The 19799-nt window shown below is 43.9% G+C and overlaps 2 protein-coding genes across 2 annotated transcripts; both read right to left on the bottom strand.

The window, feature by feature from the left end:
- Positions 1-579: 579 nt before the first annotated feature.
- Positions 580-11499, bottom strand: oma1 (OMA1 zinc metallopeptidase). The gene is made up of 8 exons (XM_012866446.3): positions 10226-11499; positions 7509-7737; positions 7139-7312; positions 6904-7011; positions 5341-5469; positions 5071-5145; positions 4431-4580; positions 580-2178 (listed from the first exon to the last, which is right to left on the bottom strand). The coding sequence occupies exons 1-8, from the start codon at positions 10594-10596 to the stop codon at positions 1864-1866; spliced, it is 1551 nt and encodes a 516-aa protein (XP_012721900.2). The 5' UTR covers positions 10597-11499; the 3' UTR covers positions 580-1863.
- A 92-nt stretch (positions 11500-11591) lies between these two features.
- Positions 11592-18969, bottom strand: mysm1 (Myb-like, SWIRM and MPN domains 1). The gene is made up of 20 exons (XM_036141440.1): positions 18856-18969; positions 18650-18722; positions 18496-18566; positions 18108-18179; positions 17937-18018; positions 17477-17575; positions 16916-17384; positions 16624-16840; positions 16417-16547; positions 16224-16327; positions 16079-16156; positions 15909-15991; positions 15773-15827; positions 14447-14497; positions 14077-14151; positions 13823-14011; positions 12732-12864; positions 12485-12590; positions 12326-12383; positions 11592-12256 (listed from the first exon to the last, which is right to left on the bottom strand). Exons 1-20 carry the CDS (start codon positions 18909-18911, stop codon positions 11960-11962), a joined length of 2499 nt encoding a protein of 832 aa, XP_035997333.1. The 5' UTR covers positions 18912-18969; the 3' UTR covers positions 11592-11959.
- Between the last annotated feature and the right edge of the window lie 830 nt (positions 18970-19799).

Raw genomic sequence — 19799 nt, 5'->3', positions numbered from 1 at the left:
GGTTCCACAAAACACCGACTCAAAGAAGCTGAATATAAATGTGCAGCAAACGTTTCAGGTGTATATTTGTGAAAACTTTACAAAAGCACATATCATTTCTGTTAGCCTATAACATTAGATCCAAATGAAATACACCAATATTTGTGGCTGTCGCAGTCAAATTTTAAACAGTGCAAGAAGAATAAACGCTTATGCGAGGCAGGGTAGATATGACGAGATTGATCATGAATTCAAGAAGCTGGAGCTTGTAACAGTTGGCAGACATTACAAAGGAGCGGTATTGAGACTGACTCTTGGGAGCCTGACGGCTTTCATCTAGCCGTGATTGGCTTCTGGTAATATTTTATGCGATTTCAAAACTTTACATCTTTCTAATTAACTATGAGAGGCCAACAAGGAAGCAATCTAGGAATGTAGGGGCGCGACATCAAGATGCAACTGTCACTAATAATGCTACAGCACATACGTACAGGTAAACACCTCAAAATAACCCTTTAAAAGGGTTTCACTCAGAGCCTGCTCAGCTGGTGTTGCTGTTCTTAGGCTGCCAATTAATTCACTCACAGAGCAGACACGTTCTGTTTTTCTTCCTTTTTTTATTTGTTGCTGCAAACGTAAGGCTTTGATCCATGTCGGATCTTGTGGAGGAATAAAAACAGACAGGATAAAATTGCACAAAGCGCAACTTCAGTTTACACAAAAAGTGCTGACAGGATATGTTTCTCCTGAATTGCTGAAAGAAAGAGAAAAAAAACAACAACGTATTTGTCCATCGCCTCTTCGTTTAATTTATTGCATTGAATGAAAGCAATCACAAATCGCATAATCCAGCATAGACGTAGATTCTTATAGAGACCCTTCTCTGCTAAACTCAAACGAGGCTCAAAGCTACCTGGAAAAGTCTGCAGGTTATTTTGGTAGCTGAATCTGCAGCTAAAAAAAAAAAAAAAAAAAAAAAAGCATAACATAAATAAAGTAATTTTCAGCGATGATAACACAGTTGTAGAGTTTGATTTCATGGTGTATCCAAGTGTACCATTTAATTTCAGCACACACCCGCACATAAAAGAACACCATTAGCTTTGAACCATAACTGCCCTCCCCTGCTCGGTGCGTGACTGCTCCCCCAAGGCCGTTGCTGCAAATATCAATGTTTTCTCACTCCGCTCGCCTTGTTAAATAAGAGCTTTTCAAAATCCCATGAAATTTTGTTGTGTTTTCTTTTTTTTTTTGTTTTTCTCTCAAAGCCCGACGCCTCGACGTCGGTATTCCCATGCAGAAGAGCCGCGACCGAAAACAGCCCAGCGTCAATTTACCCGATTTAATCCCCCAGGCTAGAAAAGGCGTAAAGTGCATAAAGTGTGTGTTGCATGACAATGCCGCAGTCGCAGCGAGAAACGCAGACGCCCTCACCTCGCTCTGGACGCGGCATCACACATGCACACCTAAGTGCTTCTTCCCGGCTGTTGCCGTGCGTTGATGAATAATGCACATATTAATCTCACAAAGTATGGGAGCTTTGCTAATTAATGCAGCATTTCCCTGGTCAAGGTTAGCTAATTAAAGTGGCATCTTTGTGGACACCGGACACGGACAGCATTCTCAATCGGCTTTTGCTGACTTTTTGCCCCAATTTTTTATTTATCATACTCCCAGCCACCTGTTTTTTTTTTTTTTTAGAGAACTTTCTCAAGCATCCTCTTCCATTGTGGCCTGCGCTACCGTGGTTGGGATCTCAATGTGCTGGGCACTTTGGGACCACTTTAAGTGGCTCCGTACAGATACAGAAAAGAAGCAAGCGGCTTTAAGCTCTATTAGGTTTGCCAATAGAGTCGGCGAAGTTTGTTGAAGGTTTGTTAGGATTTAACTCCCCTGCTGGCTGGTGTTCTGCAGCGCATGCTGGGATCCTTCCCCTGCAGCGGTAGGCAGAGGAGACGTGACAGCAGGGACCCTGCCTTTGTTTACCCGCTCCGCTTTTAAAGGAGAAGCGAGCACGGCTCCAGAAGCTGGCAGGCCTGCAGGGTCGGAAGCGGGTTTTGACTCGTGGGTCGCGTCTAGCCCTCCGACCCCCTGCGCCTTGGCTTTTTCCAGCATCATGTGGACGGTCTGCGAGAAGACAGCTCTGGGGTCAGCGGGTGGAAGTGCGGGGCATCCGCACGTTTCCCTCAGCTCCAGAGCCTGCACCGGTGAACCAAAAAACAGAGACAGATGTAGCTTTAATAAATCACAAACCATTGCAATAACTTTAAAATCAAAGCTGCAAGCAACAGAGATGAGGTCGGACATATCCATTTGCTGTCCAGTGTAAGGAAACAGAGAGGACTGAATAATCAATTCCTTGTATGATTCATCCTTAAAAATTCAAAAACTGTAGCATGTTTTTTTCCCCCCATCAGTCATACTCCCCGTTGCCACGATGGCTTTGATCTCACAACATAAACACTTTGAATCTGAAGCGCTTCCTGCCGACCAGGACGGTCTTCCTTCTTCATGAAGAAAATCTGCTGTGCCACAGCAAACACGTTGTACAGCTAACATGTTACCTTTATTACATCAGTTTGAAAAAAAATACATCCACTTTAGTTTGATTTAATCACTAAAATATATGATTATTAAATGTGTGCTTCTCATAATTATAATTAGATGCACTTATTCTTCACTAGTTAAATACGCTCCCCGTTCAGAATCACATACACGACCCGTTGAACTTTTTCTTCTTTGCATCTTAGTAACGTCAAACTTTATTAATTTATTGGGATTCTAAAAAAAAAAATTCCCTTTATAATCTGGCAGAGGGGAAATTTTGTCTCTACAAGATTTCCCTACATTTACTTCCATCAGTATGATGCTGCCACCACCGTGTTTCACCGTTGTTGTTTTTTTGTTAATTATGATGTGCAGTGTTTAAGTTTTAGCCTTTTTCAGATAACTTGAGATATTGTTTTATCACCAAACCTTGCTTTGACCGTCACCCCCGACCCGTCTGCTGCGTTCCTCTGTCTCAATCAAGCCGTTTTTTCACAAATGAGGCTGGATGTACACACAGAGCGACTCTGCATAGGCGATTTGCACCGGATCTTTCATGGCTGGCAGAGCAAAGGAGGTCTGGAGACGAATGCACCTCAAACCAATCAGGTTTTTATTAATTAAAAATGTTGAAAGCCATGTGCCTTTTTTGTTCCACTTCCCCATATTGCACCACTTTTATCAGATGAAAACCCCAATCAAAAAAACGCTGAAGTTTGGGGTTATAACAGGACAAAATGTGGAAGATTTCAAGGGATGTGAACACTTTCCAAAGGCAGTGTGCATGGCCATGTACGAACATGCACCTGGCCATCAACTCGACAGCCTGTCCTTCTCGTGCTACCTGTAGACTTAATTTGCTTTGCTTAAGGATGATGAGCGCACTTGTGGAGGAGGAGTGCCCCCAGAAGAGTCGGGTTAAGTAGCTTGAGCCTGTCACCCCTTCGCAAGGTTAAAAACATCCCATTATGCATCGCCCTCCGCCGATGGAGCTCAGCTGCTGGCCGGTTCATCTGTGCTGCTTGGCTGGATCAAACCGTTTGGTTGCGAGCGGGGTATTATATTATCACGCCAGAAGCAGAGTTTTATCAGCACACACACACACACAAACAATACCCAGGCCGCAGCGTTCATCACTCCACTGCCTGCAGCTTCATCCCGGCCCTGACAACAACTGCTGCTAGAGGTCGGCCCATCTCACAGGGAAATAAGCCATGCACAAACTTCACAACTTAGCCACCTGATGGACAATTAGAGGTTTGCCCATCTGTTCAACTTCGGTGCTGGGAGCATCTGATAAAAGCGACAACATTCCAGCTACAGCGACACTTGTGGCGGCCTAAAATGCTCGCAGGCGTGAAACGAGCAGCCAGGCACGCTGTTTTTCATGGAACCTGCTGTTCTTATTAGCTCTTGGTTTGGTTTTTAGCCTTAAGACACCATTGATTGTCTCGCCACAGAGCCGGCGGAGTGTCCCGTCCTGTGAGACTGAGCGGTAAACGATAAGGCCGCTCTCCTTCAGATCCAAAAATTCAAAATCCTACACGACATTTCGCCTGTGCCAGGCATCCGGGGCTTGGCACGACAAAATGGTTTTCCTGTCTTCCTGAGGGGCCCCGCATCCTTTCCTCTCCTTCCCCGAGTCTCTGCTTCCTCTTTGGCTCCCTCTCCGTGTCTGCAGGTGGGTCTGCATCTCTCCAGATGCTTCATTAGTTCTATTAAGACGTTTTTTCCAGCGGCACCTAAAGCTACGCAATTTCTCCAAAACAACAAACGTGCAACTCGCGTGAAAAATCCTCTGACTGCGGTTTGCCACGTGCGAAAAATCAAAAGGAGCAAAATGCTTTTGTTCGCCGACGGGTGGAGGGTCGCAACAGAATGCGGCTTGCAGCGTGTTGGCACACCTGTGGTACGAGGCGGTCCATCTGACTGGACCTGTTCCTGTGCGAGGGGTGCGTAGACAGCCACTCGGGCAAAGTGGGATTCCCTGTAAGCTTGTCCACAATTTCCAGCTGCTGCCAGAACACGGGGCCTGCTCGCACGTCCGCACAGGCCTGGGAGGGACGTGCAGAAGAAGAAAACAACACATACAACAAATACACGTTTGTATATGCGTATACAGCTCTTACTCAGAAATATATACACATTACAGTCAACAGTTGAAAAGCCTCTCTGAAGAGCTGCATGACTTCAGTTTAGTTGGACAACAGTGCCCCCTTGTGCCTCACAGGCAGATTACAAAGTCTCCTGATGAAAAGATACATTGAAGAGGATTCTAATTATTTTCTTTAGTTGTTGTTTTTTTAATACAGTGCACATAAAACTACATGGTCAGAACATATGCAGCACCCTTCAAAATGATCGCCACCCATGGAATAGATGTGTCCTAAAGCACCGGTGTGGTGCACCGATGCGCCGTAATAACAGTTATCTAGACTTTGGAGCAACATTAAGCTCTAGATTTCTCCTGCTAGTCGCTTGTGTGAGTTTTGGCTTTCAGTAAAACCCTTAAAAATTAATGTTGGTATGAAACAACCTCGTTACCTTGGCAGCTAAATGCATTCCAACGTGATCTGCCTCGGCCTCCAGCTTCCGACTGTAGGGATGGTTGAACATCAGCTGCAAAAGTGAAGTCAGAGAACTTTTACATAGGATAACAAAAAACTAAAATAAATAACTCTTACCCGTCTAACCTTAAACCTCATGTAACTCTTGGATATGACTTCTTTTTCCCACCATTCCCACTTTAAACTTTAAAACCCCCGTAGCAGCAGAATATTCAAACGACTCAAATCATGAATAGTAATACCTCACCTCTGTGAGCTTGTCCTTCGCCCACCCTCCCAACACTGCCAAGCTGTCTCCAGGACACAATGCCCAGATGGCTGTCACCAGAACAAGAGACAGGAGGTCCACCACGTGAGACAGGCTGGCCTGTTCTGCCTGGAGGGAGCGGGGGGAGAAACAGAACGAGGGGCTGAGCTCCAGAGCATAAACAGTGTGGATAAGATTAGAGACAGAAAGCCAGAGTTTAAAACTTTCTGAGAGGGGGAATGAGGCCGCTGGAGCATATTGATCGTTCTCATCTATTTCACCGAGACGCTTTCGCTGCAACACATTTAGAGGTTTTAACGGCCGATCCATTACAGCACTCTAACTTCGTACCGCGGAGGTCATCGATGCTCATTCCCTTCATCTAATTAAAATCTCCTTCCAAGCATCTCCTCCCAGGACATTTGGAGGCCTCGGAAATATCCCAAAAACTTTATTAGACGCTTTTAGAGCCAAAGGAATTGGCTTGTATGGACGCAGGAAAGCCGTTTGTGCAAAACAAATGAGAACTGATAAATCAGCACCTCTACGCCTTAGATAGCGGCTTGGAGGGGACTGTCGTGGAGTCATCTGATGTAAGGGATCCCAAACTGGTGCCACAGTCATTACAATACAACTCAGAGCAAATGCTGGTTACAAGTCAAGGTGGTATTAATTCCTCCCTCCCCACCTCCCCCATGGGATGTAGTTAAGAGCTTTGTTTGAGGAAACAAGGAAAAGCCTCAAGAAGCAACTTAACATTCATGCACCTAAAGCATGTAGATGGCTGGTTTGCTCTGAACCATCTGGACTGCCAGTGCTCTTGACTTCTCCTCATATGTGAGGCCTTTGTTAGAGAACATTAGAGAGGAAGCAGCATCAGGAAGACCAAGGAGCACACAAGACAGGGAGAAAGATGTGGAGGAGCAGAAAGCAGCGACGGGTAATAAAACAAAGTCCCAAACATCGCAACTGCAAAAAGAAGCAAGAGGACCGATGTTACTCTGGAGGAGCAACAGAGATCCACGGCTCAGGTTGGAGGATCTGCCGACAACTATCAGTTGTTATAAGAAAGGTGTATAAAAAGTTTTATTAGCCGTTTGCCACAAGCCATGATAAGATATGGAAAAGGCTCAAGTGCCATGAATATGTAGGTGATGCACTGGAAACCTTGATCTCATACTGGAGAACCTGGACCGATGTAGTGTGCAGACATTACAAAGGAGCTGCATTGAGAGGGACTCCTGCGAATTCAAACGCTTTTGGCTTATGGTTATTTTTATGAGATTTCATGAACTATTCATCTTTCTGATCAGATTTCACATTTATGCTTCATTTTATGTTGAGCTATGAGAAAAAAACAATAATGTGTGTAGACACAATGGGACACAGCGTGACAAAGTTCAGGGGGCTTTAGGCTTTTCCAAGGGCCTGTGTCTCGTAAGCGTTATTAGAAACAGATTTTAAATATTAGACTAATCATAAATAATAAGACAAACTAAACATATCACCAGGAAAAAGCGGTTTACCTAAATCAACACCAGCTGCTTAAGGTTGTGGACTTACTGCGTGGTCCAGTATAGCGTGAGCCATTTCATGTCCGAGGACAATCAGGAGCTGGTCCACATCTGCCACAGCCCCCAGCATCCCAGTGAACACAAACACTTTCCCATTCTGCAAAAAAAAAAAAGACCAAACACCGCAAACCTGGGTCACACACACACTGCAGTAAAGTAACGAAGGGCATAAAGAAGCAAAAAGTTTTTGGTTTGTTTCTTTTTTTTCTTTTTTTTTTACTCACAGGAAGGACAAAGGCATTGATTTGGGGACCTTCCACCACATGCACACTCCACTGGACCTCGGACACTTCAGGGATGTCCTTGTTCCTTTGTGCTAGGAGCTGCACCGACTGCTCCACCATCTGGTGGAGAGGGTCGCTGACGGGAAGCAGCTGCTCTGCAAACTGCTCCAGGTGCTGGAACACAGAGTGACGAACAAATGTGGGTCCCGTTGTATCTCCTCTAACGCCGTCCCCACCTGCGGGTATCATTTTCCCCGCACTGGCTGTTTTCCCCGCTGGTTCCGTCACAAACGTACGGAGGATCTGAGCACGACGGTTATTAAAACGATTTCAGCATGAAATGTTAAGAAGCGGCGCAGGGATTTCTCACCGTCTCTGAAGTCAGAGCTGCCAGCTCCATGTACTTCTCCCTGCTGAACACCAGGAGGCGGACCCGCCCTGTCACCGGGGACTCATCCAGGTGTGTTAGGAGCAGAAGGGCCACAATTACCAAAGTAACTCCTGCCCCCGCCGCCAGATGCCAGCGACGCCTCCGGATCCATTGGTGCACGAGCTGTCGGCGGGTGTCTGGCAGAGCCACCCACCACTTCCTTATACTCCTGCACAGAAAGGGAGGGAAACAGGTCTCACCGGGACGCTCCAAAACCACACATGGGCCAGAAGTGCTCAAACATCATAAAGATCACCATCCTGTCATCTCTTAGGCAGAGAGGGACAAACAAGGAGAGCAACTGTGGAAACACAGACCGCAGATCAATCATCTAATCTTCAAAGAGGCAACAGGAGGCCCGAGGGTCCTTGAACCCGCTGTGTGACAGGTTTTAATTATCCCAAAGTGAGAACAAAAGCACACGGTCCAGTTCCCTTGAAACAGTTCCCTGGAGGCCTGAGAAAAGCTGAGTTTGGATTTTATTTTACTGAACTTAAATGCCACGTTTTATTCCCGCATTAAAAACAGAGCTCAACAAGCACGGCTATAGTTTAAAGTTAATCTATCCAACAAAGCGTTGAGCATAAAGCCTGACAGCAGAGAGAGTTCTTATTTTAAGAATAAATGTATTTGTTCCTAAAAGAAATTTAGACATTTGCATTATTTGTTTTGCTTCATTATACCAATGTATTTAATTGATAATGTCACACAATGATTTTCCTTGTTGTACAATAAAGCAATATCTACTTCTTTACCAACAAATGTTCACAAATCATCTCTAATCTAAACTCAAAACTAAAAAGAAAGTAGTTTATTAAAGCAACAAACATTTACCAGGATTCATTAAACTAAATAAGTAAACATAAATGGGTTTTCTAACTAAAGGAAAAGCACCCTGTCCCCTAATAGCAAGAGTTATCCCGTTTGGTTGAAAACGATTGCTGGTGCGATGCTTCGGACACAAGTTTGAAGACCATTTTTCCCGCTCCTCCCTTTGAGTAATGCTATGTATGAAGAGTTTCTCGTAAAGCCAGTTTGAAGTAAAACCCCAGCATCTCAAAAGGATCGAGATCTTACATTTAATTTTGTTTTCAGTAGGTCCCTGGCGTAATTACGGGTAGGTTTTGGGTCATTGTCGTGGGTGGGTGTTTTTCAGGTTAAATGCTTTACTATAACTCTGAAACACAGTAAAGTTCTTTGTGGATTCAATGATGATGACCCGACCAGGCACCACTACAGTAAAGCATCCGCAAACCATAATATTCCTCCACCGTGCTTCACTGTTGGTAGCTTTTTTTTTTTTATCCAGTATTTGCTTTATGCCAAACACATTCTCCGTTGTTTTGTCTACATATTTAGATTTTGGCCCCATATGTCTAATTAACAGTATTCCTAAAGTCCTGATCTGTGTCTGCGTTATCTCAGCAGAGGCTGGTATTGGCTTTGTGTTTTTGCTTTAGCCACATTAAGTTCTTCCCTCACATGTTCTATGAAACGCAACCTTGTGCAGTCTCTTTTTGATTGTAAAGGCATGTAATTTCATGTCAACAATAGCAAGAACCTGCCGGAAGTCCATGATGACATTTTAGGGGCTTTGGTAACTTCTTTTAGCATCTTTCAGTGTACTTTTAGGGCAAACCTGTTTGGAGGTCTAGACTCCATAGACAGATATTTTTAACCTCCTCCACTTAAAGGCTATTTATTTATGGGATAGCTTGAAGGACATGAAATGGTCTGATGTTTAAACAGAATAACCCTCCTTAGAAATGAGTAACAACGTTCTAATGTGATGTTCCTGTGTGCGATCTTAAGCCATTTTAAATGGGACATAGCATCCTTTTTAATGCCTTAATTTTCACATTAAAATCATTTAGTTGCGGTCTATAAAAAGTGAGACTGCAATGTTTCGGTCTGAATTCCTCATTACTGTTGCCCCACATCCTCACATTTACCCCTGTTCTGAGGTACATTTGAGAACAACTCATTTTGGTGCTGTCTCTTTAAATCCAAAGGAGGCACTTCACACCCAGCCGCTTCCAGCCTGCAGAGCCTTCCACTCCAAGAGTTCTGCCATTTTTGTAATAAGCTTGGAGGGGGGGGTTGAAGTTGGTTAATACACCCAACAACCGAACACTTATCTACTTGTAGCTTTGGCATCCTTGAGGTCGGACAACACAATTGCTCCGAGAAATAAATATGTTGGATTTGTGAAATTGGTATAGCCGGAAGTCCGTGACCTTGTTTAGCATCTTTGAAGCAAATACTCTGGCATAATAGTTTAAAAAAACTGAATGGCTTGAAAAATATGACCCAAAACAGAATATAAAGATATCTACACAGCACCGGTACAGACTAAATTCAGCATTTCTGTACTCCTAGAAACTCCAAGTACACATGTATTTGTTTTCTTTTTTTATCTACTTTAAGTGGAAATAAATGTGGGGATGTCCTAAAATGAATCCTTCCCAGAATTGTTCATGAATCTCCTTTGTTCAGTTTTTAGTTGACTCACTTAGATTGTCAGTATTGCTATAATAATGTCCTGAGGTTAGAAGAACACTGTTGTAATTGGACTGGCTGTGTGTCAAACTGTTTTTATGCTCGGGTTTGTTCAAGATCCCTAAAGAGCAATAAAAGATCTCCCATCTGTTCCGTACCTGCCCAGCAGTATAGCCAGAAGCTTTTGCAGAGGTTTGAGGATCAACCACAGGAGGGGCGCAGGAAGTGCTCTCATGGGGGTTGAGGTGTGGAAGTGGCGGCCCCGCTGAGTTTGGACGGAAGCCGTCCGGGAACACGCCGTCCGGGAACACGCTGTCCGTACGTTGCCACATGGTAAAAAAGACCGTCTAATTGCACACACTCTCGAATTATCAGAGATTTTTTTTAAATTGACATGAGGACATACTGGGAACGCGTCCTTCTTCAGAGGAAAACCGGCTCGTTTACAGAGCCGGAAGTTTCGAGTCAGATTTAAATTAAAATAAAAACTGCAGGAGTTTCTTAAAAAGTTGCTACACAGAAGAGCCATCGTTACACTTCACCGGCGCTGCTTTATAAGACAGGAATGATACAAGCTCCGAGTGAACTCTCAACGTATTCCTGCGTTGTTGGTGCCATGCTGAGCTGTCCTTCCGGTTTCAGCTGTCAAAGTCATCGCAGCCGGCCGGCTGATCGCTTGTAACCGTGGTAACCACTGCCCAGCGACGGCGGCGCCTTTGATCTCTTTACGTTTGTCCAGGCTTTATAACAGCTTTACGCTGGGAGCTAAAACATCTAATGTCCTACAGCGATGGCCATCCCGTGTTCCGTTCAACCTGACGTGTTGCGTAACTTCAGCTGTTAGGGAAGAAATGTTATGACTAAAGATCTTGCTGCTTCTCAAATGATTCCCCGTAGAAACACGTTCGTAACGAAGGTTCCTCTTCCCAGATAGTCACTCTGACTGGACCAAAGAGGCTGCAAGTTAGTAAGGTGGACATACACGTACCTTTTGTGTAATTTCCATCGGAAAAAAAGAATACTTTTATACATTTATTCTCCATCCATGCAGGGCCGGTTCAAGGATTTGTAAGGACCTAAGCAGAAATGAATGAAGGGGCCCAGTTAGGGGTAACTAATTGCCCATCACAGCACCACTAAAATCTCTTGTGTATTCTCCATAGATTTCCATGTAAAGAGCATAAAGGTGAGAAGGAATACCATCAGATAGCTGAGAACCTATTTACAGCGCTCATTACTGTTCTATTGCATTTACAGCTATAAAAGAAATCAGTATTACTTTGCAATGAAAAAGCAACCTCAGCTAAGACACCAGCAGCAGAAAGGACTACATTTGCATTAAATTATGCCTCTGGTAAGATCTTTTGACGTGGGGTTCAAAGCAGCTGAAAAGTTGTCCTTTGCCTCTTTCCCTGAGGGAGCAGAAGAAGCCTGAGGTAGTTCTGAAGTCAAAAGCCTCTGTTAGTATATCAGAAAAATACTGCCACAGCAAATACAAATAATTAAATATAGAGATCTATTTTAAAAACTGTAAAAATTATTTTATTTTAGTACCATAGGAACTGATAAAATACTCTCTTAGACACACACACTCAAACATGGACTTGATTTACGATTATTTGGAGGACTCTTGGTTGGTATCAAAGCACCGTACTGGTATGAGAGTCTACCCCTAACAATCATAATCTTTTTGGACCCCACAACCATATCCTTTACTGTATTAAACCAATACAGCTCCAACATAAACAATTATATACAGGAGATTGATTGTATTATTGATTCCAACTATAATTCTATCAGATTTATTATAATATAAAGCTGTAATAAAAACCAACATGTGTACTTCAAACGCTATACACAGCTAAATATTAGGGGGTTTTTTTGTCTCTTTTTCACAGTAAATAGTCGTGCTCAATTGATAACACGGAGCCTAAATGCAAAACTGAGCCGCTGTTTGTTTCGCCGCCCTCTCCTCCCTTGTGGACCTTCTCCTGACTGGTCAGCTGATCAAAAGCGATGTCGTCTGATTGCACAGACTTTGAGACGCTTAAAGGCTCTCCTTCTTCCTGATGTGAGGATTTCTGCTTGGACATAAACTCCGACAAGAACAGGGACTGGATCTCGGAGAGGAACTGGTCTCCCTCTCCATCTGCCAGGGGCTCCAAGTGTCTTCCCAAAGACGCCATCATCTGGACAGAGAGAGGCAGCCATGAGCTACTGAGGGTGTCCAGCTGAAATAACCAAGGAGTCACATTTACCTTTTCCAGACAGGTGAGGCTAGAGTCTCTCCGAAACAACCTGTCCATCTGTACGCTCCTGCTCAACCAGAACAAGACACTTTTTCAAGACACTACAGAGCAATCCATAGTCAAACCAGCGTCTGGTTGCGGGAATTAAGAGTCCTGATTATGACTGACCCGTGTGTCTGAGCGTACTTCTGGATGATCCAGTGAGCCCTCCTCGTGGTCTGCTCCCAGTCAGGAGAATCTTGTGAGGATAGAAAGCTGAACCTGTAAGGCAGCTCTGTGGAGTAACAAAGAGACAGAGTAAGACGTAAAACCGTCTCACTGTATATCCCATGGCCTACATTGTCTGCTTGATTGCTGGGCCTCTCGATCTGAACCGAGTCATGTCTTACAGTGTCTAAGAGTGTGTCTCACATACTGTTTTGGCTTAGAGGCTCTTGGCTTTCCTTCACCAACAAGCAGGTGATTTGGGAGTGTGGCGAAGGGTTAGCAGGGTCATACGGGCTCACTATCATCCCGATGAAGGGGGCTCCACCGCGGGAAAAATAACTCTGTGTTGAATCAGAGAGCAGAGGATCAGACAGCATGTCCGCATATACACCACGCAAAAGTATTCACGCCCCTTCAATCTTTTGTATGTTACATAACAAAACAATCCTATTGGGATTTTCTGTCAACAACTCCCCAATTCAGTAGTGCAAATAAGACAGAAAATGGCTTTCAAAATGTTCATAAAAAAAATCCAGAAAGTGCGACCTGTCAATGTATTAATCCTCCTTTAGATTAATGCCACTAAATAAAATCCAGAGCAACCATTTGGATTCAGAAGTCATGTAAAACAGCTGTATGTCGCCTCGGGTGTTTGTTAGAGAACAAAAAGCATCATTTGGATCAGGAAACACAGAAGAGAGTGTATGTGGGTGTACCGCCCGGATCACGCTACTGCCACAGTGAAACATGGTGGTGGCAGCATCAAGCTGTGGGGATGCTTTCCTTCAGAAGAGAGAAGCCAGCTGGTCAGAGCTGATAGGAAGATATGTGTGAAGAAAAATACAGGCCAATACTGGAAGAAAAGCAGTTTAAGACTGCAAGGATTGCACTAACATTGTTCTTCCAATTACCATAAATATAACACTAACTATTAGTGCACTGTTTAGACCAAAGCATATTCATGTATTAAAACAGGCTGAGTCAAATTCCATTGATTAATCCAACAGAGAATCTTTGGCGAGCCTTGCCACAGACTGCCTCCATCCAATCAGACTCAGCTAGAGCCCTTTTGCCAAGAAGACCTAGTAGAACCATCTGGAATTGGTTCTACTAAATATGGACTCAGAGGGGTGTATAAAAACATTTCACACTTTTTTATATTCAGAAATAAGTCATTTGTGTTGGCCAGTGCCATAAATTAATACAAGTTTGTGGTGGCAACGTAACAAAATATGGTCAAGTCAAAAGAACGGTGTTAAAGAGGAATCTGCACAGGTTCTTTCATCGATTCAGTTTTACCTGGAACTGGTCCTGCGTGTCGATATCCCGCACTGAAGGGTTTGGGTGAAAGGAGGGGTGTGAGTGGTACCAGCCCACCACGCAAAGGCCCAGGGCTGCGAGCACATCACAGGCCTGAGTCTGTGACACTGGGTCCATCTCACACTGCAGACCCGTGCTCACGCTGTTGCATGGTTCTGCTGCACAGATCTGCACGCAAAAGCGTTCGTCAGCTTTCAGAATGAGAATAAGGATAAATCCAGTCGACCTCTTACCTTGAGTACTTTCTCCTCCTGGCTGAACGTTCCACCCAGCAGGCCAATGACTTCGCCTCTTGAGACGTGGGCATGCTGGACATAAAATAAAATAGCTGGCATGTCTCGTTGAATGATAAACAGAATGTATGGGGTAATAACCCGCCAAAGATTAAGAACTCACATTTTAAATTTTATTTCTGCACTTAAAACTACTGCTTTGTTTCAAATATACTCTGTTCTCCTTTCCGTGCTCAGATTTAATGCTTTCTGCACTGACATTGTCTCCTCCTGCATGCTTCTTTCTTAGTTTTTGGCAGGTAAAAGATCCTACAAGAAAGCAAAATAAGAAACCTGAGTTTCTTATTTTGAGGCTGAGTTCATAACGTACCATGTCCATGATGAGAAGAGTCTCGGCACACACGATGACCTGGAATGGTTCCTGGGGGGAGAGAAGCACAATTCTGAAAGGTTTAACAATGAAACTCACCAAATAGTACCACAACTACAGTAAAAAGTATTAATTTCCAGAAGAAGACAGTTTTATGGTTGGATGTATACAAGTCTCTGCCTAAGTCTGGCTTTCAATGGTCCAAACACTTTCAGAAAAAAGAAATGTGTAGACAACCACAAGCTGTAATAGAGACTAAGGTAAGACTGATGTCAGGACAGAATCCAATAAAGTTTCTAATAAAAAAAATTACATATTTATTATTATAACAAAAACATTTATTCCTGAGATAAGTGCAAGCTTCCAAACCGGTAATTCTAGTAAGATTGATCTCATCTTGGATGTAAAAGGCAACATCGGAGTTAAATCTGCCATCTCGCTGTTTATCATCTTCCCACATACCCCTGGCAAATGGAAATACATTTACTTTCTCTGTTGGTCTACAAATAAAGATATGAAGAACCTTTTAGAAAACATAAAATCCTGTCATAGGTATGCAGTATGTGTATCACAGATGATGTGCTCCTGTTTTGTATATGGTGTGTGTATTGGGATGAAGGGTGTAAAAGGTAAAGTCTGATGAGATGTTGTTGTTGTTCCCATTTTTTCCACACTTAATGAATGCCTGACCATCTGAACAGGACGGTTTAACGCTCCACACAAAGTGAGACAAGAGCCCTCAAATGTCCAGTTAATCATTAGCTGAAATAATCAGAAAATAGAACGGACTGCCCCTTTGTTGGAGCAGCTTTAAGAATTTAGCATGAAATTATGACGCAGGGAATATTTTTTGTAAGTCCTGAAGTATATCAATGATCCGTTCTAATGCTGTCATTTTTCGAGAGGAATTAGAGAAATGTTTTTGGTATAGATTTTGGTCCAACCATTTGTCAAATTTTGTGGACATCAAAGCTACGTATAAATACGGATGTGGTGGGTACATCTACACCAGTTTTTCATGAATGAGAAATAAAAAAAAAACGTTTAACTCAAATCAGAAGAAATCAAATGGTTCAGAAATGAAAAACAGAAAATAGGTAATGCTGGCCCGCTGTGGGAGCAAGTCAAGCATTTGGCATGCTGAGGTTAGTATATCTTCATTAGCGCAGACAAAGTGTCTGCATAACTTAGTATTGCATTGGCACATAAATATAGTGTGTATACATATGAAGTCAATAAGATGCATTGCTCATCTTTATATGCCATTGTAACAAGATGCTTGTGTGAAAATATGAACAAACAACATTGACACAAATGGTCACTGACCTGTACATCTTCCTCAAAAGATCTGCAAGGAATCAGCTGGAACGGATCAAAAGTCCTATTGGACAGAGATTGATAATATGGTTAGATTTCTCCAGCCTATAATTTAATACTTGGTACCTGAATCCGTCACGCTCACCCTCTGTTTCTGGATGTCTTGCAGGGTTTAGGCTGCTTCTTCATCTCCTCTCGCCGCTGAGCCAGCTCCTCGGCACTGAGATGCTGAAAAACACATCGCCCAAACAGATTCAGTAGAAATAAAGATAAAGCTTCAAAGCTGCTGGAGTGCATGTAAGGCAGTCTCCATACCTCATAAGTCTGTCCTTCCAAGTCCTTAGGGTCACACCAGTTCCCCCATATGTCTCGCACGCGTCTCTTCCTGGTCCGCTGCAACCGATAGGATGTTAGTTTGTCTGCCAAGCTCAGGTTTTGCAGCTGGTCACAGCATTCCTACCATGCTCTGCAATCTCTGAGCTAGCTGAAGAGCCTCAAGCACATCTTTGCCCTCCTTCGTCTTGGTCCGGTCCACCACGTTTGGCCGATTATACACCGCTTGCTCTACAAGAAAAACACACGAGTCCAGACACCTATACGGAGCTAAGATAAAAGCTGCAGAAGTAAATGTAGCTCAAGGACTGCGGGCTTACCACAGTTGAAGTTGATGGCTCCAATGAGCTCCAGGTACGTGTGTACCCTCCCGATGCAGTTCACATCCCCACAGTTCTTCAGACCCGGACGGACCGACGTCTTGTTCAGGTATTTGGGCTTGCTCCTCAGCCTACAGACAAACACAAGAGTGCTCAGTTCTTCTCTACAGCTGAGGGGAAGTCAGTCTAAGACGGGTTCTTGGCTACCATTGATCCAGGATGTAGTTCCTGATCTTCAGGTATCGTTCGGGGGTTTTTGATGGTCGACCCTCGAAGAACTCAGGGATGGCTTGCTTTTCATCCTCCGTGATAGTCTCCTTGTCCAGCTCAATCTCCTGCTCAGGGGCCTTAAGCTCTTCAACTTCATCCTCTTCGTCCTCCTGCTCTTTCTGTGGTCCATGGATGGCCATGTTCTCAGCAGAATCTGCCAAGAAACACATTCACTGTCACTGACAGGTACATGAGCTTAAGATACAAACAAACCCCTGATGTGAATTACCTGTGGAGTCATGACATGTTTCTGCGAGCCGAGCCGTCTGTGTGGTCGCCTTTGAATCTGTCTGTGCTTCTATCTCGGGACGTTCTGTCTGTAAAACATCCTCATCTGATGATGTTTTTTCATCTTCCTTGGTGGAAAAAAATATAAAAGCGGACTGAGGACTTTGGCCAGTAGGAGAACTCAGGCAAGGTTGGTCCTTTGCCTCATTGATGCTCTCCAACTGAGTCGGCTCTTTTTGTTCTTCTGTGGACCATTCTGTTCTAGTCTCAGTCTCTGGCTGCGCTGCTGGCCCACTGAACTCGCTTTTGGTGTCCTCCCCTTCGCCCTCACTCAGATCGTCAGTGATGTCGACATCCTCGTCATCAGAAAGCCTCTCTATGCGCACAGTATTGATCATTGTCGGCTGAGGAGGCTGCAGGTGCTGCTCTGGACCTGTAGAGGGAGCCGCAGCTCCGGGGTCTGCTTTAGCCTTGAGTTTGAGTAAACAGGAGAGCAAAAGAAAGGTGTTTGAATAAGTTACAGGTGAGTGTTGACCAGTAAACCACAGTCGGGTAGTCTCACCTTGTGTTTGAAATACTGCCGAGCGTAACTCTTGACCTGAAGGACACTGCGAGTGTCCACCAGCTTGGCGATTTTTGTCCACCTTCGACCATAACGGGCCTCAAAAGATATTAAGACAAAAATACCACATTAAAATAACAGTATTTTGTGCATGAAAAAGTAAAGAATGATTCGATTTCTTTTTTTGAATGTCCAGTGTCCATGTGATATTCATCCTGTACAGTTCATGTGAACAACAAACATTTCTTGGGAGACTGATGTGGGAAATATACCAGGTCCGGTCACCGCTGCACGCCATTTTGATTCAGCTAGGGTGTCCAAACCTTTCACCACAAGGGCCAAAAAAGTATTTTTTATGTCGAAAAAAAACCCCCAACATTTTAAAGGTGGACACACTCTTCCAGAAATGTTGTTAAATTCACTTTAGGACAACATAAACTATTAAAATTAAGAAGCTTACCAATCCCTCCTGAAACAGCTCTTTTTCCTGTTTGGACCAGCGGGATGAAGCAGAGGCCGAGGTTGAGCTTTTCGTTGGAGATCTGAACATTTGACAGCGAAGAGCATCAAACAGATGTTTGACCAAAGTAACAACAGGTGGGGGGGGGGGGGGGTAACGAAAGTGACTTACTTCTTTACTTTAGGCTTTTTACTGGGATCACTGGGCAAAATGTCAGGAATCTTCTCACCCGTCAAGTAATATCTTCGAGGACAGTTAAGTGCAAATGCTTGATGTTTAATGTTTTTTCTTGTAGACGTTTTGGATCAATGGTACAACCAGATCAAAAACCTTACTTACAATTAACCAATTTGTTGCTGCTTCATAATTAGTTACAACGGTTTCTTTTTTCCGCTTAATTGATGGTTTAACTTTAGATTGAGAACTTAAATACCATGTAACCTAATTACTGAAGAGAGTCTGGCTCTGTAAAACTAATTCTCAGGTTGCGTCCCTCTGCAGCCTGCCAGCTGTGCAGCTTCGTCTTAGCTGGTTCCTGATTAAAGGTTTGAAAGGCTACTGCTCCTCCAACAGCATCCTCTCTATCGCCTCTCTGTTCTCCGGGCTGATGGAGCTGTCCAGCTCCCAGGGCTGCAACACAACACAGAACACTGACCACCCAGCCCCACACACGCACTGCCATAGACAAACCGCGAGATTTCACGAGGTCCTACCAGCATCCAGGAGCTGTTTCTGACGGCAGGCTGGATGAGCTGCTCCGGGACTAACCCTGCTGCGTCCATCTCTCTGCAACAAGAAGGAAACCAGCCGTAACAGACACCGAGACGCTGGGGATGATCCTGCTAGCCGGCGTTCAGGGGCGCTTAACCCCCACGGAGAGAGCAGGCTGGACACGGCAGGAAACGGAGAGACGCCTTACCCCACGTTGCTGTCGAAGTCGTCTCCCTCGATGTCAACATCCACTTCGTCCTCCATGTTGCAGGACAAACGTAAACAGCGAGAAGCAGCGACGCTCTGCAAGGAAGCAGCGCCTGGCTTTGTGTGCAGCGCCACCTTGTGGCTGGAGGAACGACCTCTGAGGCGGATAAATAAATCAACCCAAAATCTTCACATTTATAAACTTAATTTTTCTTTTTTGGGGCCCCTGTCAGTCCTCGGAATTGTCCTAACTCCCTCTCCCCATTTACGGCAACCCTGACTAAATGAGTAATAGTCAAACAGCACTTTATAATAGCCTGAAATAAACATCAAACACGATAGATATAAATAGGTTACATAAGGAGTTTTGGGGTTTAACCAAAATGAGCTAAAGGGTAGGGAAATACACTTATATGCATGGAAGGTAACAATCTTATTGTCTCTTTGGTTCCTGCGGAATTAATAACTACAAAAAGGTGCTGTCTCATTAAATTGGAATATTAATAAAGTTACATTTTTAAGCAATTCAAGTGAAACTTATTTTAGAAATTGTACAAAAGATGTATCCATCCATCCATCCACCCATTTTCCAAAACCGCTTTATCCCTCATGGGGTCGCTGGTGCCTATCTCCAGCGTTCACTGGGCGAGAGGCCAAAAGATGGTGATCAATTATTTTTTATAATTTTGATTATTATGGGTAACCACTAAAAAAATAATAAAATAAATCAGTTTAAGAGATTAGATTACAGAAGAAAAGGATTATCAATCCAGAAGGTTTGGGATCCAGAAAATCTTTTACATGTATGCTACAATAAACAATGCATCACTACATCGATTTGGCATGGATGTGATGCGCCTGTGGTTCTCTGCAGAGTATCAAGGAAGCCAAGGTTGATGAGTTCTGCTCATTTCTATTGTTGGCTCTGGTGTTTCACCTTCCTCC

The sequence above is a fragment of the Fundulus heteroclitus genome, chromosome 9 (assembly GCF_011125445.2).
Source record: "Fundulus heteroclitus isolate FHET01 chromosome 9, MU-UCD_Fhet_4.1, whole genome shotgun sequence".
In the NCBI taxonomy this organism is placed as follows: domain Eukaryota; kingdom Metazoa; phylum Chordata; class Actinopteri; order Cyprinodontiformes; family Fundulidae; genus Fundulus; species Fundulus heteroclitus.
This window is presented reverse-complemented; position numbering and strand designations above follow the sequence as displayed.